The sequence below is a fragment of the Microtus oregoni genome, unplaced genomic scaffold (assembly GCF_018167655.1).
Source record: "Microtus oregoni isolate MIOR12 unplaced genomic scaffold, Mior012 000004F_ref0000308, whole genome shotgun sequence".
Lineage (NCBI taxonomy): Eukaryota > Metazoa > Chordata > Mammalia > Rodentia > Cricetidae > Microtus > Microtus oregoni.
Genome location: NW_024543063.1, coordinates 66910176 through 66936236, shown reverse-complemented (window position 1 = coordinate 66936236; position 26061 = coordinate 66910176). Strand labels below are relative to the sequence as shown.

At 46.7% G+C, this 26061-nt stretch overlaps 2 protein-coding genes across 4 annotated transcripts; one reads left to right on the top strand and one right to left on the bottom strand.

Annotated features, from left to right (window-relative positions):
* The first annotated feature begins 1737 nt into the window (after positions 1 to 1737).
* Positions 1738 to 20463, top strand: Syce2 (synaptonemal complex central element protein 2). Of its 2 annotated transcripts, none has more exons than XM_041650918.1 (5): positions 1738 to 1792; positions 2171 to 2283; positions 16443 to 16596; positions 19035 to 19223; positions 20285 to 20463. In XM_041650918.1, the coding sequence occupies exons 1-5, from the start codon at positions 1778 to 1780 to the stop codon at positions 20342 to 20344; spliced, it is 531 nt and encodes a 176-aa protein (XP_041506852.1). In that variant the 5' UTR covers positions 1738 to 1777; the 3' UTR covers positions 20345 to 20463. The 2 variants fall into 2 exon arrangements, with proteins under 2 accessions (XP_041506852.1, XP_041506851.1); XM_041650917.1 differs by having other exon boundaries at positions 1743 to 1801.
* On the bottom strand, positions 19725 to 26015 carry Gcdh (glutaryl-CoA dehydrogenase). Of its 2 annotated transcripts, XM_041650916.1 has the most exons (12): positions 25945 to 26015; positions 25756 to 25887; positions 25645 to 25671; positions 24845 to 24988; positions 24637 to 24699; positions 24342 to 24512; positions 23125 to 23254; positions 22831 to 23047; positions 22264 to 22367; positions 21921 to 22046; positions 21564 to 21724; positions 19725 to 20203 (listed from the first exon to the last, which is right to left on the bottom strand). In XM_041650916.1, the coding sequence occupies exons 2-12, from the start codon at positions 25856 to 25858 to the stop codon at positions 20130 to 20132; spliced, it is 1320 nt and encodes a 439-aa protein (XP_041506850.1). In that variant the 5' UTR covers positions 25859 to 25887; positions 25945 to 26015; the 3' UTR covers positions 19725 to 20129. The 2 variants fall into 2 exon arrangements, with proteins under 2 accessions (XP_041506850.1, XP_041506849.1); XM_041650915.1 differs by having other exon boundaries at positions 25756 to 25977.
* Positions 26016 to 26061: the final 46 nt, after the last annotated feature.

The window sequence follows — 26061 nt, the reverse complement described above, 5'->3', positions numbered from 1 at the left end:
ACCTATATGGGCCAGGCCCTAGAGGAATGGCAGGTCCTCCTCCAGAGCCTCAGTATGACTGTTTATGGGTAATAAAGATTAGCAACTTTGGCTTCCTCTCCAGATGTGTACAGGCTAAGATTGCTCACCCACAGATACCTCCTACCAAAACTAGCTAACCCTTGTGCTGTACATAATAAAAAAACTGAGGTTCCAATCCGCAGCCATAGCTCTAGAGAACTCTACCTGATCCCATTCTTCTGTTCCTCACCAGCACTCAAGCTGCTGGGTATGTGGCATCAAAAAAAAAAAAAAAAAGTTGGAGAGATAGCTTAGTGGATAAGGTACTGGGTGCTTTTTTGAGGACGTAAGCCCAATTTCAAGCACCCATGTAGTAGCTCAACAATTGTAATTCCAGTCCCAGGGAATCTGGATCCCTCTTCTGACTTTTATGGGCACCAGGCACACATGTTGTACAGAAATATGTGCAGGCAAAACATTTTATGTGTATGGACACAAAAACTATATTAAAAAACATTTAAAGACAAAAGAGATTCCCTCCAGATGGCAGAGTGGGAAAAGGCACTTGCAAAGTCTTCCATCCCAGTGACCTACAAAGTGGAAGGAAGTAGTGGACTCCTCCAGGCTGAACTTCCTTCCAGTGGGGAAGTCAGAGTTAGCACATGTGCACACACAAGTAGGTTAAATGTATAAAAATTCACCTGAGTTCAATTCCCGCCACCCACATGGCAGCTCACAGTTGTCTGTAACTCCAGGGCCAGGGGATCTGACACAGACACACATGCAGGCAAAGCACCAATGCATATAAATTAAAAAAAAATTATTTAAAAAATTACAGCCTGGAGTGGTGGTGGACGCTTTTAATCCCAGCACTCAGGAGGTAGAGGTAGGCAGATCTCTGAGATCGAGGCCAGCCTGGTCTACAAAGTGAATTCCAGGACGTCCAGGGTCACACAGAAACCTTGCTTCACAAAAAAATAAATGAACAAATGAATGAATAAATAAATGTCGCTGGTTATCACTAGCCGTGGGGGTGCCTGCCTTTAATTCTACCACTCTGGAAGTAGATGCACGCTGATCTCTGTGTTCATTGACAGCCTGGTTTACGTAGAGTCCTAGGCCAGGACATAGTGGGACCCTGTTTCAGAAGAATTGGAAAAAAAAATTGTAGAACAGAGGGGCGGAACGCCGATGTACAGTATGAGTTCGTCAAACTCTGTAATCTGAGTGCCACAGGTGACCCTCTAGTCCTGCAAATACGCTCTGCCACCTTAGACGGTGGGCGCTGGACCAGCATAACTCCACTGGCGCCTAACCACGTAGTGTAAGCTTGGGGGGCGGGGCCAGGGAGCGCTTCTACGCGGGGAGGGGCGGGACGTGCGCAGAGGGCGGGGTGTAGCAGAAGGCGGGGCGTGCGCAGAAGACCAGCATGGGGAGGGCGGGGCGTAGCAGAGGGCGGGCGTGCTCAGAGGACAGGGGCGTGCAGAGGTCGGGGCGCGTGCAGAAGGTGGGATGTAGCAGAGAGTGGGGCGTGTGCAGAGGGCGGGGCGTAGCAGAAGACGGGGCGTGTAGAGAGGGCGGGGCGTAGTAAAAGACGGGGGCGTGGCAAAGCAAAGGTGTGCAGAGGGCGGGTGTGCTCAGAAGCCCCGCATGCTCAGAAGGCGGAGCGTGTGCAGAGGGCGGGGCGTAGCAGAAGACGGGGCGTGCGGAGGGCGGAGCGTTATCAGAAGACGGAGGCGTAGCAGAGGGCGGGAGCTCCGAGGCGGGAAAAGACGAAATGGAGCGCCAGGGAGTACGTGAGGTGATGTTTTCCCTTCCGTGGGTGGCGGGCGGGGCAAAGGGCGGGCTGGATCCGGCTCTTCCCCCGCCGACCTGAAGCAGGGGGCCGTTCCTTACTGTTGGGGCCGCCTCCTGCCCCGCGAGGCGAGGTTTTTCTGGCTGACGGAACGGCTAGTCTTGATAGAGGAGAGACGGTGCGGTCATGCGGTGCGCTACCGGCGCCGCGTCAAGGCCCCTCGCTGTGTGGACCGGGCCGGGGAGGGGACGAGGGGCGCACCGCTCGCTCGCTGTCTGCCCGAAGCTCTAGCGCGCCACAGGGATCCCCTGTGAGGACCAGACACGGGTGGGGGCGCCCGCCCACGCCGCCTCTCAGAACCTCCTGTGCTCGCAGGTGGAGGTGCCTCCCGTGGACCTAAATGACCAGGAGCCCCAGGCGGTTGTGGAGAGCGGGGAGCATCAGCAGAACGAGAACCACGAGGAAGAGGCTAGCGCCGCGGCAGCCAGGTGGGGGCCCCGTCTTGGTTCACGCGGGTCATTCCACGAGGTCTTGTTCCACGGTGACGTAACACCTTCCGGGTGCCCAGCACGGTCCAGGGTGCTGGGCGACACGTTCTCATCTTTTCCGTACCCACGAGGTTTAGTTTCAGGATTCCCCCCGCCCCCCGAGTCCGAGCTACAGGCGCTCCGGCCCCTTCTCTCACACTGCGTAGCAGCCTCATCCTCAGACTCATGCTCTCTTGTGCCGTTTGTTGTTGTTGTTTTAATACTTATTTTGTATGTGTGTGAGATGGTGAACTTGTGGAAGTCACAACCTGTTGGACCTTGTGGTTCTGGGATGAAACTGGTCTTCAGGCTTAGCAGCAAATGCCTGTTTCATGAACCATGTCATTCACGGCCCTGCTTCTGTAGACTTTAGGGGTTTGTTTGTTTTGTTTTGTTTTTTGTGTTTTAGATTTGATTGGGTGAGTGTTTTAGCTGAATGTGTGTGTGTGTACATCATGCGCATGCCTAACGCCTACGCAGGTCGAAGGGTATGTCATATGTCAGATCCTCTGGAACTGAAGTTCTGGATGGTTGTAAACCACCATGTGGGTCCTCGGCAAGAGCAAGAAGTGCTCTTAAGGCTCAGAGGTTAAGAGCACTGACTGCTCTTCCAGAGGTCCTGAGTTCAAGTCCCAGCAACCACATGATGGCTCACAACCATCTATGAGATCTGGTTCCCCCTTCTGGCCTGCAGGTGTACATGCAGGCAGAACACTGTATACATAACAAATAAAATCTTTAAAAAAAAAAAAAAGGAAGTGCTCTTAATTGCTGAGCATCCATTTTTCTCTCAAAGCGGTCTCCTTATGTAGGCTTGCCTGGCCTGGACCTCAATATGCAGACCAGGTTGTCCTCGGACTCACAGGAATCTGCCTGCCTCTGAGTGCTGGAATTAAAGGTGTGCATCACCACACACTGGTGATACGCAATATTCGCAATAAAAATCAAAATGAATATTTTTTCCAAAATGCAAGCAAGCGCCCCATCCCCAGAACCTCTTCTAAATTTGACTTGTGATTTGAATCCATGGATGAGAGCCTATGGATATGGAGAGCCAGCTAGGTAGCAGTCCAGATGCTACATGGTGTGAGGGAAAAATAATGGTGACGGATTCACCCTCAAGGTCATAGCAGAGTTCCTGGAGGTGGTGAGGAGGAGTAAGCCACTGGGTAGGGAAGACCCTGCTCCAGGCAGAGGAGCAGTTGGTGTATAGGCATGCAGAGATTATTGAACAGTACAGAGTAAGAGAGAGATAGTAGCCGGGCAGTGGCGGCACACGCCTTTAATCCCAGCACTCGGGAGGCAGAGGCAGGCCTCTGTGAGTTCGAGGATAGCCTGGTCTACAAGAGCTAGTTCCAGGACAGGAACCAAAAACTACGGAGAAACCCTGTCTCAAAAGATACAAAAAAAAAAAGAGAGAGAGAGATAGTAAGAGACACAATTAGACCTCTCCTCTCCCTGCCTTCTTTTTGCTTTCCTTCAATGGGTTCTTACATATCCCAGGCTGGCCTCAAACTAACCATGTGTCTAGGGTGACCTTGAATTGAATCCTCCTGCCCTCCATCTCCCAACTACTAGGATTATAGTTTATACTGCCACACACCTGGTTATACAGTGCTTGGGGTTAAATCCTGGGCTTTGGGCTTTATGTATGCTAAGCAAGCTCTCTACCAACTGAGTTCCATCCCTAGCTTTGTAGTCAGACTTCAGATGCCTCTCAGAGGTTTAAGAATGGGAGGACCAACACCATTTGACTACTTTTGTTGTTGTTGTTGTTTTTGTTTTTTTGAGACAGGGTTTCTCTGTAGCTTTGGAGCCTGTCCTGGAACCAGCTCTTGTAGACCAGGCTAGCCTCGAGCTCACAGAGATTTGCCTGCCTCTGCCTCCTGAGTGCTGGGATTAAAGGTGCATGCCACCCAGCTCCATTTGACTACTTTATATTAAAAAGTTTTAGGGAGGGGCTGGAGAGATGGCTCAGTGGTTAAGGGCACTGACTGTTCTTCCAGAGGACCCGGGATCAATACCCAGCACCCACATGGCAGCTCACACTGTCTGAAGATCCATTTGCAGGGAATCTAACACCTTCACACCAATGCACATAAAAATAATGTTAAGCCGGGCGATGGTGGCGCACGCCTTTAATCCCAGCACTCGGGAGGCAGAGGCAGGCGGATCTCTGTGAGTTCGAGACCAGCCTGGTCTACAGAGCTAGTTCCAGGACAGGATCCAAAGCCACAGAGAAACCCTGTCTCGAAAAACCAAATAATAATAATAATAATAATAATAATGTTAAATAAACCATAAAACATATTTTAAAAAGTTTTAGGGAGGCAGAGGCCAATGGATCTTTTTGAGTTCAAGCCAGCCAGGGCTACATCATGAGACTATCTTTAAAAAAAAAAATAGTTGTTTTGTTTTGTTTTTTTTACTATCTAGCCTTTTAGAGAAGTTTGTTCTCTTTGAAAGAAAGTAGTAAAAGGCTCCCCCTAGCTGCTGTGACATAAAGGACAGGAGTGTGGAGGCAATGGGAATAATCCCAAGTGCAAGGTGTATAGTTTGGTCTGTGGTGGTATGGAAGTAGTAAGATGTGTCAGGTTCTGGAAATATTTAAGAGGATAGATCTGAAAATCGATAATGGATTAGATTCTGGAGTGAAAGAAAGAAAGTGTCAAGAATAACTTAAAAAATGTTTTTCTCAGCTGGGTGGTAGTTGCGGACACCTTTAATCCCAGCACGTGGGAGGCAAAGATAGGTGGATCTCCGAGAGTTCGAGCCCAGTCAGGTCTACAAAGAAAATTCTAGCATAGCCAGGACTATTACACAGAGAACCCCTGTCTCAAAAAGAAAAGTTTTTCCCATGGACTTTTATTCAACCAGATATTCATTGAGGGTCTAGATGATGGGCATTGCAACAATGGCTAAGCCAGCACTTTTGGTTTCTAGGGACTTAGCAATATGGAGTTGTGATAGCTCATTGTCTTTTGGTGGCATCACAACTCATTTGGTTGGTTTTTTTTTAACTTGTTTTTAGTGCTTCAAAATGTCCTTTGTGTGGATATGCCCCAGTATATATTCAGTTCACTTTTGAAGGACGTCTTGATCACGTCTAAATTTTAGTAGTTATGAATAAGACAGCTATAAACTACACCTGGCTTTTAAGTTTTTAATTTCAATGAGGGCCAATTTCTCAGTTTGTTCTTTCTTTTCTTTCTGTTTTTTTTTTGTTTTTTTGTTTGTTTGTTTTTGTTTTTTTAGAGACAGGGTTTCTCTGTGGCTTTGGAGCCTGTCCTGGAACTAACTCTTGTAGACCAGGTTGGCCTTGAACTCACAGAGATCCCCCTGCCTCTGCCTTTCCAGTGCTGTGATTAAAGGCTTGTGTCATCATCGCCTGACAGAAACCAGTGTCTTATGCATGGTACATGTACTGAGTGTACATTTCCAGTTGTTGAAACTACGGCAGTTTGAACTTGACCCTGACTGGTGTGACAAAGGAATGAAGAAAGGACAGACACATGTACAGAAAAGCTGGGATTGAGTGGACTATGTGCTCTGATGGAGGCACCCTAGCAGCAGCCCCAAAAATCAGTGCATTTATTTATATAAATATATATATATGAGTGTGTGTGCAGATATAATACATATACATATATATATACATATATATTAACCAATTGAGGAGGCAGATTTTGCTAATTTCAGTATGTGTCTCTGTAGGGAACTCTCAGGCTGTAAACATTTAGGAGGAAAAAAACCCAACTGTGGTTTATACTTTGTACAGACACTGTCAACATCTGACCTAGACCATGGGAAGAATTTGTTGTTTCTAGGAATCTAAGGCATTGAAGTTCTTGATACGCTATGTTCATATCAACAATGCACATCCACTCAGGACTTCATCCACTCTCTACACCCAGCCCTTGTTTTTTTAAGGCAGGGTCTTGCTGTACAGCTCAGCTGTCCTAGAACTCAAGGTCTTTCCGTGTCAGCCTCCCAAGTGCTAGGAGTATAGGCATGTGCCATCTGCTTATCTGAATCTTTCTGTGCATTGTAGAGTTTTGGATTTGGGGGTTATTTTGTTAAGGCAAAGTCTCAACATGCAACCCTGGCATCTTAGAACTCACAATGCAGACTAGGCTGGTCTTGAACTCAAATCAGCCTGCTGTTGAAGGGAAAGGGCTCTGCTTTTGGTCCCGGCCACCCCATAGCTTACACCTGAAATAATCACACAGAAACTGTATTCATTTAAACACTACCTGGCCCATTAGCTCTCTCATTTCTATTAATCTGTGTATCACCACGAGGTTGTGGCTTACCGGGAAAGATTCAGCATGTCTGACCTGGCAGCTCCATGGCGGCTCTCTCTGCCCTTCTTCCCAGCATTCAGTTCTACTCTGCCTATCTAAGTGCTGCCCTATCAAAAGGCCAAGGCAGTTTCTTTATTCAGCCAATGAAAGCAACACATCCAGCCTACCTCTTCCTCCTCAGGGCTGGGATTAAAGGTATTCACTACCATGCCTGCCCTGAATTTTGGAATTTAGAATTGAGGATGCTCATCCTGTGATATGCCATGCAACTCACCTGTGGAAGTTTGTGATTTAATACTTTTTAATACATTCATAGAGCCATACAATCATTAATCAACTTCAAAACATTTTCATCATTCTAAAAAAGAAACCTCATATCTCCTTGCCTCTTTCCTATCTCCTGTAACTACTAATCTGCTTTCTGTCTCCATACAGTTGTCTATTATGGACATTTCATTTGGATGGAGTCATATGCCATGTGCTCCTTTGTGTTTAACTTTCTTCACTTGGCATGTCATTTATACCTTTAGCCTTTATTAGAACTTCGGTCCTCCTTGTGGCCAAATGAAATTACATACTATGAATCTGTCATATTTTATTATTAATAGACAAATAGATGTTTGACTATTATATGTACTAGTGCTATGAACATCCATATAGAAGTTTTTATGGGGATGCAGTATATATAGTCTCCTTTATAGTCAGGTTTCAAATTGCCAGACCACCCAACAGATTTATTACATTTCTCTCCTTCCATGTTTATCTGGGTTCCTGGGATTGAATATAGGTCTCTTAGCTTGATTAGTAGTGGCCTTTACCTACGGGGTCATCTCACTGACTCCTTATTAGGCTTGTTTGTCCTTTTGAAAGTCTATCATGTAGTCCAGGCTAGCCTTGAACTTCATACAGAGCTGAAATTGTCCTGAACTGGTGCTGCAGCTTCCACCTCCCATGCACCATCACACCTGGTTTGCAACAGAAGAATATGTGTAGGCTGTGCAAGTGTTACACCGTTTTACAGAAGGTGTGTATATGAGTGTCCACAGATTTAGGTACCTTAGCGGGTACTAGAAGAAAGGTACTTATATTAAGTAGGAACTGTTGGGCCAGAGAAGTGGCATACTCAGGTTCCTGTTATAAAGAGATGATGGTTGGATGTGGTACACAACTTTAATCCCAGCACCCCGGAGGCAGAGGTAGGCAGATCTCTGAGTTCAAGGACAGCTGAGGCTACATAGTGAGACTGCCTCAAAACAAACAAACAAATAAGAAAGAAATGCCCTGACTACTAAGTAGAGAATGGTTTGAAGGACGTGTGAGTGGATATGGATCAGGTTGGGGGTTCTGTCTGGGGTGCCATTTATCAGGGGAGGTTGGGGGAAAGCCCTTAGGGAATAGGCAGGAGGAAGTATATTGGAACTGGTTCCTACTGGCTTGCAAGAGCTGATTCTATATATCCCTTCTCAAGTTGGCAAGTTTGTGTTGGAAGCTTGATATTTGCTATAGTGGGAATATTTGCAGTGTGGCATTTGGCAAACTTCAAATCAGGGTTTTCCCCCATTCCTCAGAGAGCCAGTAGTAGCTCAGTGCTCACCAGGACATCCCTGCTATCTGCTTGGCATGGTTTCCCGGAGGTGCTAGCTTCTAGATCAGAGGCAAGAACTTAAATTCTATTTTACATTACCCCCCCCCCTTTTTTTATTTTTTGAGGTGTGTGGGAGAGCAGGGGACATTTTCATGATTATGTACAGCCAAGGTAAGAAATCAAAACTGGGATCTCTGGCCGGGCGATGGTGGCGCACGCCTTTAATCCCAGCACTCGGGAGGCAGAGGCAGGTGGATCTCTGTGAGTTCGAGACCAGCCTGGTCTACAGAGCTAGTTCCAGGACAGGCTCCAAAGCCACAGAGAAACCCTGTCTCAAAAAAGCAAAAAAAAAAAAAAAAAAAAAAAAAAAAAAAAAAAAACTGGGATCTCTGTGCTGGAACTCAAAGTGGTGTGATATCAGGGACTGCTAGGGTGCTGTGGGAGAGGCTGCTGTGATGACAGTTGTGGACTGAATGAGCTCACTTGAGGCCAGAGCCAGAGGACCCAGACAAAGACAGCTCTCCCTTTTCTTCCCCGTTTCTCAATGAGAAGGCAGACCACAGGGTGGAATTAGTGCTATTAGTCAGAAACTAGAAAACAAGCAGATATGAATGAATCATTTATTTGATAAATGTACTGCAAATAGCACACTTAGACCAGAATCTCTGAGGTGAAGAGGCACAAGCAAAGAAAGCGTTTACAGACTTGAAGGACTTCTACAGGAGCCAAAAACCAGATGGATGAAAATCATCACAGGGACCAGTTAATGGACTCAGCAGCCAACACGCAGCAACATGATTGAAATATGAACACGTTTCTGGAGGGGAGGTAGGTGAGGAGCTGGCTCATCAGCTTCCACTCAAACCTTCCCCCTTCCTGGCAGGACTTCAACAAAACATCACTTTTCCTGAGTGCCAGATTCTGTGGGTCCCTCTCCTGGGACTGTCCCCCAGGATGGTCATAAGTGGCTGGTGGCTTCTTTATTTGTGTTATCTGTGAGAGGCCATGGAAAGAAGGCCCCATCAGTGGGTAGCTCTGGCTCATACGCCTGCCAATCATAGATTTACCTGGAGCGAACAGATGGTCTCTTTGCTGAGACCCGTTTCCTGGGCCCCCTGCCAGCGTGGGAACTCTTCTAATTCTTGGAACTGATTAGGGTCTCCTTAGAAGGACAGACATAATAGATGGGTGCATCGATACGCTTAAAGGCCCCCCATCCTAGGCTCCACACAGGCCAAGCAAGCCCCATAACTGTATTGGGCTCTTTTCCATCCCTGGCCTCAGTCCAGGGTTCTGCCACAGAAGTCAGCCCAGGAACTGAGGAAGCCTACAGAGAGGACACCACACATTTTGTTTATTAAAGCTAATTGGTGAGTACAGACCCAGGGAAGCCAATGATTCATTAGCATCTTGATTAATATGCAGCTGCTGAGTATTAAGAAAATGAAATGGAAAAGCTGAAATCCATAAAAAGATGGGTTTGGAAAAATAAAAATACGCTCTCAGTAGACATCTGATGCAGGCATTTGTCCCACCACAAAATCTGAATTAGTTTAATTCAAGTGATTTTTCACCTCAACTCTTGAGTATTGTAGTAGAGCATCTTGCAGCCATTGGGAGTTCAGTCATGTTGCAGAGAATTACACAAAAAGAAACACCTTACAAGATGAATCTAATTTTGAAATCCTGAGCTAGTCCAGAAGAGGATGAGTCAAGGGAAGCTGGTGTAAGAAGGCACGAGAGCAGGGATCTTAGAGTAGCTCTGTCAGGAGAACATTCAGGAATTCAGCACATAGTGAAGTCTTTGAAGTGCTGAAAAGCACAGAAGAGAATTGTCGTTTCCACCCTGAACACAAAAAACATAATCTAAGAGTCATGACCAAGAACAGGAGGGGAAGCTTAGGTCTTGCTTTGGCAGAGGCAGAAAGGGAAGTGGTTCTGGATAAAGGCCAGTGGGTTTGGGGAAATTTTTTGTGAAAGGGTCAGATTGCTAGGGCAGAGGGTATGGCTCAGTGATAGAGCACTTAGCTAGCATTTACAGAGCCTGGGGCCCACCCTACATAGAAAACAAAACAGTAAGGCTGGAAAGGGTGCAGGCCCAGGCCCTGGAAAGCCTTGTCTGCTATATAAGGAATTTAGATTTGATCATATGGCCCTGGGGGGTCTTTTTTAGGCTGTCACACAGGATTAGGAGGTCAGATTTTGGTTTGGAAAGTCACAATGATCCAGGTGAGAAATGAAAACCACAATACTGCAAAGGATAATAGATTGGGGGAAATTTTGAAAGGTAGAAACTAGATTTCTAGATAGGACCTGGAGGGTCAGAGAAACCCATCTCTAGGCAGACTGTTAAATTTTTAGTGTTGGGATCAGGTGGCTTTATCATTTACTAAGAGGAGGGAGGATGGGATCTTGTGTAGGGAGAAAAAGAGAGATGTTAATTGGTGGACAAAGATGAAGCTTGAATGCCTTTGGGATAGCCTTGCTGAGAGGTCTGGAAGGAGACACTTTTAGGAGGTTGAAGAGGGACATGTGTATGGGTGGTGATGAAAGCCCTCAGGAATCATTATTTTTGTCTGTTTGTTGAGACAGGTTCTCTATATAGACCAGCCTGCCCTTGAACTTGGAGAGATTCACTTGCCTTTGTCTCCCAAGGGCTCGTTTTAAATGTACTACCATACTCAGTTTAAGAATCATTAATTTGGGCTCAGCAGGTACACGCCTTTAATCCCAGCACTTGGGTGGAAGAGGCAGGTGGATCTTTGTAAATTCGAGGCCAGCCTGGTTTACAGAATGAGTTCCAGGACAACCAAGGCTACACAGAGAAACCCTGTGTTGAAAAACAAAATAATCACTTTTTGGCTGCACACGGGGGGGATAGAGAAGATGAATTCTACAAGGCCCAGTCCTAGAGTCTGGAGTTGGCTGGATTATAGACAAAGATGTTAACACTGTAAGTGATGTGTACACCAAGGCCAGGTAGTTCTAGAGCAGTGGTTCTCAACCGTCCTAATGCTGCAGTTGTGGGGACTCCAACCATAAAATTATTTTCATTGCTACTTCATAACTAAAATTTTGCTACTGTTATGAATCATAATGTAAATATTTATGTCTTCTAATGGTTGTAGGCAACCACTGTGAAAGAGTCATTCAGCCTGCAAAGGGGTTGTGACCCACAGGTTGAGAACCACTATTCTAGAGGATCCAGGACTTAGGTAAGAAAGTCACTGCCCGGGCACCCCGCACTACAAGGACACCCTTGAAGAAAGCTGGCCCGAAGCCGGGCGGTGGTGGCGCACGCCTTTAATCCCAGCACTCGGGAGGCAGAGGCAGGCGAATCTCTGTGAGTTCGAGACCAGCCTGGTCTACAAGAGCTAGTGCCAGGACAGGCTCCAAAGCCACAGAGAAACCCTGTCTCGAAAAACCAAAAAAAAAAAAAAAAAAAAAAAAAAAGAAAGCTGGCCCGAACTGTGGAAGACAGCTGGGAAGGCCTGAGTTAGAAGACAGCAGAGTCAGGGAGCGATATGGCTCATGGGGTAAGGTTCTTGCCTCTGAACCTAATGACCTGAGTTTGATCCCTAGGATCCACATGATGGAATTAGAGAACAAACTCTTGGAAATTATCCTCTGTCCTCCAGATGTGTGTGGTGGTGTGGGTCCCCACAGTGACAACAGTTGCCAAGGGATGACAGTGTGGATTGTGCTAGGGTCTAACTGCAGGGTCTCACTGAATACCAGGAGCTGTTTTATTTAAGAACTGGGGCAGGAACCTCATTGCAGTGTGTTGAAAAGTAAATGGGAGGTTGGAAAATACAAATTAGCAGTGTAAGTAGCTCTTTGTACATGAGGGTAGCCTGTGACGTGGTAGGAGATACACAGAAAGAGACCGTTTCAAGGTGGAAGAGATTTGAAGTAGCACATGCCAAGGAGAAAGGAAAAAGTCAACCCAAACAGGTTAAAGATACAAGAGGAGGGACTAGAGAGTTGGCTGGGCTTTTGTTCTTCTCAACATCCACATGGCAGTTGTAATCCCAGTTCTAGGGAATCTGATGCCCTCTTGTGTCCTCTGTGGGCACCAGGCACGAATCTGGTATGCATACATACATGCAGGCAAAATACTGGCGCATATAAAAATAATAATTATCCATTCTGTTGAGGGACACCTACGTTGTTTCCAGTTTTTAGCTGTTGTAAATAGAGCAGCAGTGAACATGGTTGAACAGGTGTCCTTGTGGTAGGGTGAAGCATCCTTAGGTATATGCTCAAGAGTAGTACAGGTGAATCTTTTTTTTTAAATATTTATTTATTTATTTATTTATTTATTATGTATGCAACATTCTGCCTTGATGTATGCCCGCACGCCAGAGCAGGGCGCCAGATCTCAGTACAGATGGTTGTGAGCCACCATGTGGTTGCTGGGAATTGAACTCAGGACCTCTGGAAGAGCAGTCAGTACTCTTAACCTCTGAGCCATCTCTCCAGCCCCCAGGTGAATCTTGAGGTAGATCGATTTCCATCTTTCTGAGAGAATCAGCCACATTGATTTCCATAGTGACTGTACAAATTTGACTCCCACCTACTAGCATGAGCTGTCATTTGTTTTATTGATCTTAGCCATGGACAGGCATATGATGAAATTTCAAAGTAGTTTTGATTTACATTTCCCTGATGGCTAAGGTAGTCAGCATTTCTCTGACTGCTTTTCAGCTATTTGAGTTTTCTCTATTGAGAATTCTCTGTTTAAATCTGTACCCATTTTAAAATTGGATTATTGCTAGTTTTTTGTTTGTTTTTGTTATTTTGATGTCTAGTTTCTTGAGTTCTTTATGTATTTTGGATATTAGTCCTCTATCAGAAGTGGAATTGGTGACTATCTTTTCCCATTCTTTGGCTGCTGCTGGTGCACCAGGTTCTTTGCATATCTATTATGGCTTTCAGTTTAGTGTTTTTATGGGACTCCTGACTATGAAGGAGTGAGTCTCTGGTTCTTGGGGTCTTTTCCTTCTTTTGGTTTGCCTTGTCTGTGTGATGGGTTTTGTTTTATCTTATTATGCTTTATTTTGTCATGTTTGGTTATCTCCTAGAAGTCTTCTCTTCTAATGAAAGACAGAGAGGGGGTGAACCTGGATAGTAGGGGAGGTGGGGAGGAACTGTGAGGGAAAACTCAGTTTCAGGATATATTGTATGAGAAAAGAATCCATTTTCAATAAAAGGAGAAATAATAATTATTTTAAAAGTTATACAAGAAAGGAGCCAGGTCTGGTAGCACAGGCATTAATCTCAGTTACTCCAGAGGCTGAGCCAGGAAAGAGCAAAAGTTCAAAGCCAGAATCCAAGTTCTGCCTGTTTGGGTGAATCCCTGTCTCAAAATAATCTGCCCAGCATGTGTAAGTCCGTAAGTTCAGTTTCTGATACTGGGAATGGAGATGGGGAGTCCGAAAGGTCAACAGGCAGGATATCATCTTCGCTACTTAGTTTTGTATATGCACATTTAAGACAAATTCTGATGTTCCAGGATCACTGGTGGGAAGTATGAGAAAGTAAGATAAACAAACATAGGTAGGATGGTAGTGGCCCTTAGGGCTACAGTGTTTCCAGGGCCATTCTTGTCTCTAGTTTGCTTTCTATTGTTGTGATAAAACAGCATCACCAAAAGCAAATTGGGGAGGAAAGGGTTTGTGTCAATTATACATTTTAATCACAATCCATCATTGAGGAAAGCCAAACCAAGAATTCAAGCAGGGAAGGAACTAAAGCAGAGGCCATGGGAAACACTGCTTACTGGCTTGTTCTCCATGGTTTGCTCAGCCTACTTTTTTCTTTTTCTTTTATTTATTTATTTATTTATTTATTTTGGTTTATCGAGACAGGGTTTCTCTGTGGTTTTGGAGCCTGTCCTGGAACTAGCTCTTGTAGACCAGGCTGGTCTCGAACTCACAGAGATCTGCCTGTCTCTGCCTCCCAAGTGCTGGGATTAAAGGCGTGCGCCACCACCGCCCGGCTAGCCTACTTTTTTCTTTTTCTCCCCCCTCCCCCAGGATTTCTCTGTGTAGCCTTGGCTGTCCCGGAACTCACTCTGTAGACCAGGCTGGCCTCGAACTCACAGAGATTCACCTGCCTCTGCCTCCAGAATGCTAGGATTAAAGGTGTGCACCACCACCACCCAGTTTAGCCTACTTTCTTATACAAGCTAGGACCAAATTATGGATCACCCCACATCAATCATTAATCAGGAAAATGCCCACACAGACTTGTCTACAGGCCTATCTAATGGAAGCATTTTCTCAATTGAGGTTCCCTCTTCTTAGATGACCCCAGCCTGTGTCAAGTTGACAAAAACAAAAACTGGAACATGGAATATGGAAAAAGAGAAAGCATTTGGTTGTAGAGAGACAGTAGGTTTTGGGAGGGTACACCAGGTAAGAGGAGCTGTGCTCGCCAGCAAGCTTTGAGGGCATAGTCCCTGTCTGAAGCCATACTGGAGGGAAACAGCTGGGGAAGCCAAGACTGGGTATTATCTTGAGCCTGTTCCCCAGGCCTAGGCTCTTGCAAGGAGAGTATAGCTGTCCTTCGAAAACATCAAAGCCACACAAGGATTTGAGTGAATCTCCACCCTGCTCAGACTTAGAAAGATGACTGGTTGAAGCCTCAGAGGCCAGAGACTCCTTTGTACATCTGTTCCACCCCAAAAGTAATTTTCTAGAAATGTTCAGGGACTGGCCTCCTCGTTCCCATGCTTTCTGTAACTGACTTCACTGTATGTAGTGTTTCTGCTTTTCTAGAGCAGTCCTATAGTAAACACATTGGAAGACAATAAACCTGAGTCTCTGTATGGAGGTGGGATAATATAGGTCAGTGGGTGTTCTGTTGTTTTTTAACCCAATCCTGTGGCTGCCCCTTAAGCAGTTGCTATCCTAATCAGCAACTGCAATTCAGCAGCTATAGTTCGGCCACAAGGGTTGCAGTGGGCAGGAATTCTGTTCCCTCATACACTGGGCTCTCTCAAAGGGAAACTTTATCTACATCTCTATTCCTCTATAGAACTCAGGATTCAAAGGTTGAGGTGAAATTCTGCTAGCTCAGAGAGGCTGAACTACAAGTAGCTCACCTTCTCCTCTTAGTTGCATCTCCTGAAAAACCCTCGAGACCTGCTCAGGGCCCAATTAAGAACACTCGCTATATACCTGGTTTCCTCTCTACCCCTTCCTGTCAGCTAGTTACTGACTTAGCCTCCTGACCACATGTTAATTTTATTTAATCAAACAAATGGAACATGTTTTTGCATGATAAACAAAAGCAGTAGGAAGAAATGTAACATACCTTAAAATAATACTCCACAATAGTGCTCTTTATTCATTCAACAGAGAGTGAAGTTATGCATAGTGACTCATGTCTGTAATCCCAGCACTTGAAAGGTTGAGGCAGGTGTGTTGCCTTGAGTTTGAAACCAGCCTGGGCTAAAGAATGAGGTACTGCCTGGAAACCAACAACAAAATGGGCTGTGGACAACTGCATGCTAGAGTACAGAGGCAACCAGTGCACAGTCCTCTGAGGTTCTGATCATACGTGACAAGCACAGTAGTGTAGAGCCACAGGGTATACATGGTGGCAGGCAGGCATGTTGCCTGTAGCAGCAGCTGAGAGTTCACATCTCAATCCACAAACAGGAAGCAGAGAGGGCATACTGGGAATGGTGCTGGTCTTTGGAAACCTCAAACTCCAATGACACACCTCCTCCAAGGCCATGCCTCCTAATCCTCCCCAAATAGTTTCATCAACTAGGGACCAAATTGTCAACATATGTTGGTTCTTATGGAAACTACCATAGTGCTCATTTCATAGAAGCCAGTGGTGTATACATACAGACATGAACAGTGGCTTTGCACTGCACAGATTGTGTTCTGGAACTGCAGGCAGGTTAGACTTACACTCTATTTCATCTAGGTTATTCAAGGGTTGGGAGGCTGCCCCATGTCTCAAGGTACAAATGAAGTAGGGAAATTGTTGAGTGTCATCCACAAAGGCAGCAGTCCACACCTTCCTCACTCATACCATACAGCTTCATTAGATCACGTTCTCCCTGGCCCCCATGAGCGTGTGTTTATGGAACTCAATTGTGATAAGCACATATTCTACCACTGAGCTCCAACTCAGGTCAGCCACTTTTAGAAGAACATGATACTTTCAGTGCTTTCAGAAGTCAGAGTTTAACCCTTATATCTCCACTTCAGTGCCAACTACCAGCTGCCAGGACCCTTCTCCTCTCTGGAGTCTAGCATTGAAATCCTGAAGAAGAAAGCCCAGGAGCTGATTGAAAACATCAATGAGAGCAGGCAGAAGGACCATGCACTCATGACCAACTTCAGGGACAACCTCAAGATGAAGGTGACAGAATCTCTCAAAGGGAAGGAAGAACCTATGGTCTGACATCTGTTGGGTTCCAGGGACCCTGTAAGATGCTCTGCACACAGTTCTCATTTTATTCTAGAACACTCAATAGATTGGGCCCATATCATAAATGAGAAAACTAAGGCTCAGAAATGAGTGTGTTGTTTAGTGGTAGAGCATTTGTCTAACCTGAAAACGGCTATTGGTTTGATACCTCATTACACACACACACACAATTTTTTTTTTTTCGTTTTCAAGACAGGGCATAACAGTCCTGACTGACCTCGAACTCACTGAGATTTGCCTGCCTCTGACTTGGATTAAAAGTCACTGCTGGCCACATAAGCAATTTCTAAAGTGGTAAAACCAGGTATGGTAGCTCTGCCTTTAATCCCAGTACTTAGGAAGCGAGGCAGGCAAATCTCTATGCATTCAAGACCAGCGTGGTCTACATAGTGAGTTTCTCTCTCCTTCTCTTTCTTTTTCTTACCTTCTTCCTTCCCTTCCCTCCCTTCCTCTCCTTCCTTCCAAGTTTTTTGAGACAGGGGTTCACTATATAGCCCTGGCTGTCCTGGAACTCACTCTGTAGACCAGACTGGCCTCGAACTCAGAGATCTGCCTGCCTCTGCCTCCTGAGTGCTGGGATTAAAGGTGTGTGTCATCCACTGACCAGCATACATAATGAGTCCATGCCAGCTGTGCTACATAGTAAGAGTCTGCCTCAAAAAAATTAAACAACAACAACAAAAAATTGGGGCTCAAAATGGCTCAGCAGTTAAGACCACTTACTGTTCTTCCAGAGGACTGAGTTTGACTCCTAGCACCCATGTCAGGTAACAACTGCCTGTAACTCCAGTTCCAGTAGATCAGATGTCCTCTTTTGACCTCCAGTCACTAGGCATGCATGTTACAGACAAGCAGGCAAAACACCCATATCTTTAAAAATAAAATGGTAAATGACATAAGGGAACTAGACTCAGGAACCTAGATCTATCCACCTCAATTGGAGTCTTAAGCATGCTAGATAAGTATTCTAATACTGGGCTTTTTTATCTTGAAGCAGGGTGTCACTTACCCTGTTGGCCTTGAACTCACTCTGTAGTCCAGGCTCCTGCCTTGGCTTTCTAAGTAGCTAGGATTACAGACTGTTCCAGCAGGCCTGGTTGTAGCTTGCGCTATCTTACCCATGGTCTGGGATGAGATAGTTGGCTCTATAGCACACGTGGCGCTCATCCCTTGAGCTATGCTTGCTGGAATGCAGTATCAATGGCTGTGCCTGATGCTGCTTGAAAATGCACAGCCAGCAGCCATGAACTGCACTGGTCCTGGGCTCTCAGTCACACCTTTTCTATTTTAAATACAGATAGTCTTTTCTTAGTATCAGAAAGAGGATTGGTTCCAGAACTCCATGGATGCTAGTCTTCACAGATGGTGTTCAGGTCTCTCATTCAAATGAGGTAGTGTTTGCATAGAACCAATACATGTCTTTCTGTACATTTTATTTTGGGGTTTTGAGGCAGGATTTTGCTATGTAACTCTAGATGACCTGGAACTCAATGTAAAGCCCCAGGAGACCCTCCCTCCTGCCTCTGTACCAAAGGCTGGGATAACAGATTTGTACCACTACACCTGATTTCCTACAGATTTAACTTTTCTTGTTGATTTTTTTAAAGTTTTATTTATTTATTATGTGTACAATGTTGTGCCTGCATGTATGTCTACAGATCTCATTATAAATGGTTGTGAGCAACCATGTGGTTGCTGGGAATTGGAACTCAGGACCTCTGGAAGAACAGCCAGCGCTCTTAATCTCTGAGCCATCTCTCCAGCCAACCTGTTGATTTTTAATCATTCCTAAATTTAAGATGATGAACCAACTGAACACACATTTATATCTTGTTTGAATAAATAAAAGAAGCTAGGGCTGGAGAGATGGCTCAGTGGTTAAGAGTTCTGCCTGCTCTTCCAAAGGTCCTGAGTTCAATTCCCAGCAACCACATGGTGGCTCACAACCATCTGTAATGAGATTTGGTGCCCTCTTCTGGCCTGCAGGGATACATGCAGGCAGAGCACTGTATACATATGAATAAAAATAAAAATAATAAAAAAAAAGAAGATAGGCATATGGCATATCCTTATAATTCCCAGCACTTGGGAGGTAGAAAAGCACTAGGGTCCATTCAAAACCAGCCTCAGCTGCATAGCAAGTTCAAGGCCAATCCTGACTATGTGAGACTGATGATCTGAAACAAAAGAACTGAGACTAGTGTGTGCACCTGTGTGCATGTAATCCCAGCACTGAGGAGTGTGAGACAGGAAGGCCGATGAGTTCAAGCAAGACCAGCCTGGTACAGGCAGGGCCATGTCTCTAAAGAAGTAACGCATAAGCAAAATTTTGCCTACAGTGAGTACAATTCTTTGTTACTCTCTAAAAGGTCTCGGATCTGACAGAGAAATTGGAGGAGAGGATGTACCAGGTGTACAGCAACCACAGCAAGATCATTCAGGAAAGACTCCAAGAATTCACTCAGAAGATGACAAAGATCAGCCTTCTAGAAATGGAACTCAAACAAGTCTGCCAAACTGTGGAAACTGTATACAAGGACCTATGTGTCCAGTCTGAGGTAAGAGTTCAGAGGTATCCTGTGAGGAAAGAGACCTGGAATGACTCAGCTGAGAGTACATATGAACAGCAACCAGACCTTTTCCTTTTTCCCTGCATTGCTGGGAATGACATCCGGGGCACATGGATTTGCACATGCCAGACAAGTGCTCCGCCACTGATAGCCACCCTAACTCTAGGAAACAGGCCTGTTACTAAACCCTATACTGCCAGTCCTAGCCCACAGGGTTACAGTCCCTCCAAAAGCCCTTGGTGCTCTGTCACCTTCTGGGGTCCCAAGTCACATAGTCTGGACTGAGAAATCTGTTATCCATGTTATTGTGTAATTAGTTAGCTGTATCATGAAAGAAAAACAAAGTGTCCCTACCAGTCAGAGACTGTCTAGCTCAGAGTCTATGAGCTATTCCAGAAAGACAACCCCAGGCATGTTCATCCCTCCTATGTGAAGCTCCCCAAACTACCACTCTGTGGTTACCAGAAAACCCAGACCAACCCCAATGAGTGAGGCACAGGCTCTTTATTTTCCTCTTATCTGGTTGGTGTTGAACACAGAAGGTACTGCCCCTGGGATGGAGGCAGGAAGGAAGGCACATTGTAAACTCCAGAGCACCTTCTCACAAGGTCTGCTCCGCTTCACTTACTGGCTTGTCTTTCTCTCCTCCCCCAGTTAGAAGAAGCTGAAAACAAGGTAGATGGAATCTGATCTCATTTTTAAAAGGCTACAGAGAATTGTTTCTTTTTTTGTAGAACATATCTGAACATCTCTCAGAAGGAAATTTCCATAGTCTCAAACCAGTGTCTCACTTTCCACCATAAAAGCTGGGTCCGTCCACCACTTCTTGAGCAGACTCAGAGCAGTGTGTGGTGCTGCCAGGATCTAGCCAAGTGTTTCTCCGTTGAAGTGTGTTCACTTGCCAACTGTGAATGCCTGAATCCCAGTAATTGCTCTCCCAAGGATCAGAGCGTGAATGTCATGTGTACCTGTGTGAGATGAATGTTAGAACTTGTTTGTAATCTTCAGCTCATAAATGACCTTTAAAGTCACGTCTCGTGCTGCCCTAGGTCCCCACTTTAGAAGAGCAGGTGGTGAATGCTGACTGCTGTAAGAAGCTCCCGTTCTAATGACAGCCATCAAGAAAAAACACAGAGCCCACTGAGCCATACTGAGTTTTTTTTGTTTGTTTGTTTGTTTGTTTTACAGTTCTGTACACACCTACAGTTGACTAAATGTTTAAATGTTTGATTTCTACCCTGGCCTACTTTTGTCCAGAATTGGGAAAACTGATCATCTGTGCAAAAACATGGATGGTCCTTTGCTCCACCCCATCTTTAGGGACGGCAGCAGAAACCAATAGTTCCATTTTTACACAGTTAAATGATCCATTTACTTTCAGAAGCCCAAGTTTGACCCATCTCAAATCATGCTCACATTGTAGGATCTCGCCCACTTCTCCCTCTCACTGTTGCTGGAATGTTTCATCCCAGTAGCCTCAGATAAACACTGAAGACTGCAACTTTCCCTTGGTTCAAACCCTCAGTTATTGAGGCGTGAAAATATTCCATACATTCTGCTTTTTCTGTCTAGAAGCCTCTCTGCCCATGAAGCTAGTGTCTCATTGTGCACGGCTCACACTGGATATTCCTCCCTTTTAAATACTGGTGAGAAATACGTGAGTGTAGGTGCACGTGCCACGACACATCTGGAGGCCAGTGGGCAGCCTCAGGTCTTGGGCCTTACCTGAGATGGGCTTGTTGTTGTTCACTATGTGTACCCAGGCTGACTGGTATGAGAACTTCCAGGGATTTGTGCCTCAGTTTCCCATTTTACCTAAGAGCCCTGGCTTTATAAGGGCTCTGGATTTAAACTCAGGTTCTTATGTTTTTATGACAACATTCTTACAGCCCTTCTTCCCCTGTCCCCAGTATCATTTTTCAATCTTTTTCCACGTTAGTCCTAAGCCATGGGTACAAGACTCCCATAGTCTACAAACAACTTTTCCTCTGAACAAAGTTGTGATACAGTGTGCTGTTCTTTTCCTCACACCCACCACCAGGAACCATGCCTATCTCTTGGCGCTTTGGTCCTAGGACTGTGTCTCCTTCCATGCCCTGTGCCACGATGAGAACAAGGGCCAGGAGCATCTCAGGTGCTCACTGGGACCTCTGAAGTCATGCAGTCACTCCCATATATACTTACTCCTACAACATCTGTGGAGTAACTCTAGGTAAGGGATAGGAGGAGCTAGAGGATGGAGCTGTGCTATTCTGGCTCCTTACTGCTGTCTCCCTCCCCCAGGCCACTGTGACACCCTCTTCCCCAAGCCCAGGGTCCAGCTCTGACCTTCGTAAGTGTTCACGGCCTCCAGATTCATTGCGTGCCGGATTACATGGTATTCATCAGAAATCCCATTTCCTCCCAGGATGTCTCGTGCCTGGCGGGCAATGTCCAGTGCTTTCCCACAGTTATTTCTCTTCAGCAGGGAGACCATTTCTGGAGTAGCCCTGGGAGTGGCACATATGTTATAAACATTGGGTCTCATGCACTGGTCACATCCAACAGATGGAGCACATGTCCAACTGGCAAGGCTATCCCTGATCTAACCCATCTAAACCAAGAAAGAAGCTGTGTCCCTGGGGCCATCAGTTGGGAAGGACCACAGAAAGGGCCCAGGATTCAATCGTAGAGTATAATCCCTACTTGTCCTGATCCTTTAAACGGCCAAGCTGCAAACAAGCGTGGAGGCCCAGTGTGATCTCGGTGAGCATGTCTGCCAGCTTCTTCTGAACCAGCTGGTTCCTGGCCAAGGGGACGCCAAACTGGATCCTAGAACAGACAAGGTCAAATGAGGGCCTGTATAGTTCAAGAGGCTTCCCAATTTATGATGACCCTGCTATTGGCTCAACATTTTAACTGCTCAGGATGTCCTGAGCCAGCTCAGAACAGAGAACTTAAACCTGGGTGCTGGGGAAGTCACTGTTGGGGAACAAGGTGAACTCCAAGACCCTCCACACCCCTCAGGTGTTACAGCACCTCCACACACCTGTCCAGGGCGTATTGCCGGGCTGTGTGCAAACAGAACTCAGCAGCTCCCAACACACCCCACGTGATGCCATATCGGGCAGTGTTAAGGCAGCCAAAGGGACCCTATAAGATCAACAAGAAGTCTCAGTCAGCTGAAGGTCTGGGAAGAACCAACTGTGAAAGAAAATCCATTTTCCAAATGTCCCAAACAAGGGAATCTACATTTAAATCACATAGGGTGTGTACATCAAAACTGGGGTGCAGCAAGCCTTTCAGTGCCTTTCCATTCTGTGTGCATGTAGTCCTGTACAGCACGGGGCCTGACCTCAGTGCTCAGTATGCATAAAGCTGGCAGGAGACAGGAAGCTGCTCAGACAAGCAGTGTAGAAAGTGGCCCAGGGCCCATATATATCTTGGGCAGAGCCAATGAGTAAGGTGGTATCCCAAGAGGTACAATTAGCACATCCATGAACAGGGAGCACCACAAACTCTTGCACAAGGACCATTATATTTGCTCTCCACTTGAAAAGGTGAGAAAGCAGGTAACCCCCACCAGTACCCAAGGTGTCTACCACATACCACATACCGCCAGGCTGGACACATTAGGGAGCACATTCTCCTTGGGCACCTCCACGTTCTCCATGATGATCATACCAGTAGACGAGGCTCGTAAGGAGAACTTTCCCTCAATCCTAGGGGCTGAGAGGCCCCGCATTCCCTTCTCCAGCAGAAAGCCCCGAATACAGTTATCCTCACACCGAGCCCATACTACGAACAGGTCAGCCACTGGTGAGTTGGTGATCCTGGGGACCAGAAAGTTATAGAGGGATCTGGCTGCTATGCCCACACTGTGTCACCCACTACCACCTGGGGCCCTCACCAGGTCTTGGTCCCATTGAGAGTGTAGCTCTGGTTTGATGGATTGTGGTGAGCTCTGGTCTCCATGCCACCTGGGTCACTCCCATGGTTGGGCTCTGTAAGCCCAAAGCAGCCCAGAAGTTCACCCTTGGCTGCAAGCACAAGACAGGTCATAAGGCTACCAGGCCTCATTCATCTGATAAATTACCTTCACCACTGAGCCAGGCCTATAACTGAGGCACAAGACAGGTCATAAGGCTACCAGGCCTCATTCATCTGATAAATTACCTTCACCACTGAGCCAGGCCTATAACTGAGGCACAAGACAGGTCATAAGGCTACCAGGCCTCATTCATCTGATAAATTACCTCACCACTGAGCCAGGCCTATAACTGAGGCAGATACTCCCTGCCATCGTTGCACTCTGAGCTGAGGAAGTGGTCCAGGCCATAATCACACTGTCATAATGTGAGAGAGGCAAGGAAGGAAGGGGTTGGCAAGAGTGTCTTGAAGGGCACTAAGGTTTAGCGGAAGAAGGAAGTTTTTCTTGTTTCTTCGTTTTGTTTTTGAGAAGAAGGTCTCACTATGTAGCCCTGGCTGTCCTGGAACTGTGTAGACCTAGCTGTCCTAGAACAGAGATCCACCTCTTAAGTGCTAGGATTAGAGGTCTGTGTCACCACACACAGCCTGAGGAAGGGTATGAGGAAGAGTAATCGCCAAGGTAATGATTATTTGGAGAATCCCTAGTAGCTGAGCAGTCAAGAGTGACCAGAGGGATGCGCATGGTCATGCATGCCTTTAATCCTGGCTCTTCTCTCTCCCTCAGGAGACTAAAGAAAGTAGACCTCTTAGTTTGAGGCCAGCCTGGTCTACAAAGCTTCAGGTTAAACAGGGTTACATAGTGAGGCCCTGTCTACAAATAAAATCGGAGAAGTAGAGGAAAGGTCTTGGGCTTGCTCACAGGCTGCATGGACCTGGCTAGCAGTTAAGACTTTCAACTTTGGGCTGGAATGAGGAGACCAGAGAACAAATTCAAGGGGAGATGATGATGGCCACGGGTGAAGTCAAAGGGGAGGTGAGGAGGAGAAGGCTAACAAAGATGGCATGGGATAAAGAAACTGAGCCCTCAGGCCTGGCAAGGGCACAGGTGGTCTGAAGGAAAGAAGCCAGGCTGTGGGGACACTGGGATCTGCATTTTAGACCAGGCGGACTTCCCTCCACCAGGTAGCAGTTGCTTACCCAGCCGGGGCAGATACTTTTGCCGCTGCTCCTCGCTCCCATAGGTATAGATGGGGTGCATGACGAGGGAGGACTGAACACTCATCATTGACCTGTAGCCGCTGTCCACCCTCTCCAGCTCTCGGGTCAGGAGCCCATAGGCCACTGATGATACTCCAGCACAGCCATACCCTGGTGTGGAAGAGGATCAGGTAGATCAAAGATGACCAAAGTTCAGCCCAGCTGGGACTGGGCAGAGGGCCGGGGTGGAATGTTGGGAGTAAGGACTGCAGAGTATACACAGAAATGCCTTTACCTTTGATGGTGGGTCCCAGCACGCCCAGCTCCCCCATCTCATACACGATATCCCGGTGAAAAACTGCAGAGATGGGTGCGAGAGTCAAGTCCCTTTTCAGCTTGATGGAGTCCCTGACTCCAGGGACAGAGCTAGCGTGTGTGCACTACAGCAGGTGCAAATCCTGTGTGGTTGAGGAGCCCAGGGTGCCCACCCTCCACCAGGGCACCTTCATTCCGATTGGCCAGCAGAATTCGAGGCATAAGTCGCTCCTGGCAGTAGTTGCGGAACGTGTCCCTGATGAGTTTCTCATCGGCGGTCAGCTGTTCCTCCAGCACCAGTGGGTCCCTCCAGTCAAACCCAGGACGAGAGGCTGGGTAGGGCATGGAGTTCGAGTCAGTCAGACCCCTGCTATCTGTTCCAGATTTCTTATTTACTTCTAAGTTTTTCGAGATAGGATTTCTAGAACTGTGTAGCCCTGGCTGTCCTGGAACGCATTCTTTAGACCAGGCAGGCCTAGAGCTCACAAAGATCCACCTGCCTCTGCTTCTCCAGTGCTGGGATTAAAGGCGTGCGTGGTGCGTCACCACGGCCCGGCCCTCCTCCAGATTTGTAAACTGCACCCATTCTCCCTATCTCGCTCCAGGTGAATGCTGGTTTCAAAACAGTCTGATAAACATAACCTTTCTCTAGCCCAGTAGCGCTTCTGACCCTGGGCACAACCCAGCCTCCCTTCCCTTGCAATCACAGAGACCACCAAAGGTCAAGGCAACAGCTGGATAGGGGTTAGGGGGAAAGGAGATTCTTTTTTCTTTCTTTCTTTCTTTCTTTCTTTCTTTTTCTTTCAAGATTTACTTATGTATACAGGTCCGCATGTGTGCCTGCAGGCCATAAGAGGACGCCAGATCTCATTATAGATGGTTGTGAGCCACCATGAGTTGAACTCAGGACCTCTGGAAGGACTTAGAGCACTAAGTCGGTGCTCTTAACCTCTGAGCCATCTCTCCAGCCCCGAAAGGAGGTTCTTACATTTGACCGATGGGCTCTGTGTCTTCTCTGCAAACACAGGGCGAGAAAAATCACACTGAGAAAGTGTCCTTGTGTCTCCCCGCCAACCCCATCCCAGGTCCCCGCACTGACCAGTGTGTGCCGCCGAACTCCACGTACGCGGGACACGTGGGAAGTGCAGGCCGGACCTGCGACTCAGTAGCCGCGCGGTGACTGAGACTCCTCTCAAAGCCATGTAGCCGGCGAGTGCGCTGCGACCGCTACCTGGAAAAGCCAGGCGTCAGAGGAGCTCAGCCTTCTCCAACCCCGTACCCTTCTTACCTGGTTCAAGCCGACTGTGCTCCGGACCTGCGCGCTTGACCTCGGCCTAATGGTTGCTCATTGGTTCCTTCCAGAACACCCCCCCCCCCCCTCCGTGGCTCTGCCTTTTAAAAGGGA

Bases quoted from the DNA above. Each gene is read 5' to 3' on its own strand.
- Syce2 (XM_041650917.1), top strand. From the start codon at position 1,778: ATGGAGCGCCAGGGAGTACGTGAG. The intron at 1,802-2,170 runs GTGATGTTTTCC...CTGTGCTCGCAG, and splicing joins AGCGCCAGGGAGTACGTGAG to GTGGAGGTGCCTCCCGTGGA. The intron at 19,224-20,284 runs GTAAGAGTTCAG...GTGCTGCCCTAG, and splicing joins ACCTATGTGTCCAGTCTGAG to GTCCCCACTTTAGAAGAGCA.
- Gcdh (XM_041650916.1), bottom strand. From the start codon at position 25,858: ATGGCTTTGAGAGGAGTCTCAGTCACCGCGCGGCTACTGAGTCGCAGG. The intron at 24,700-24,844 runs GTGCCCTGGTGG...CCATCTCTGCAG, and splicing joins GCTGGCCAATCGGAATGAAG to TTTTTCACCGGGATATCGTG. The intron at 22,047-22,263 runs GTGTGTGGAGGT...TGTCTGTTCTAG, and splicing joins CGGCAATACGCCCTGGACAG to GATCCAGTTTGGCGTCCCCT.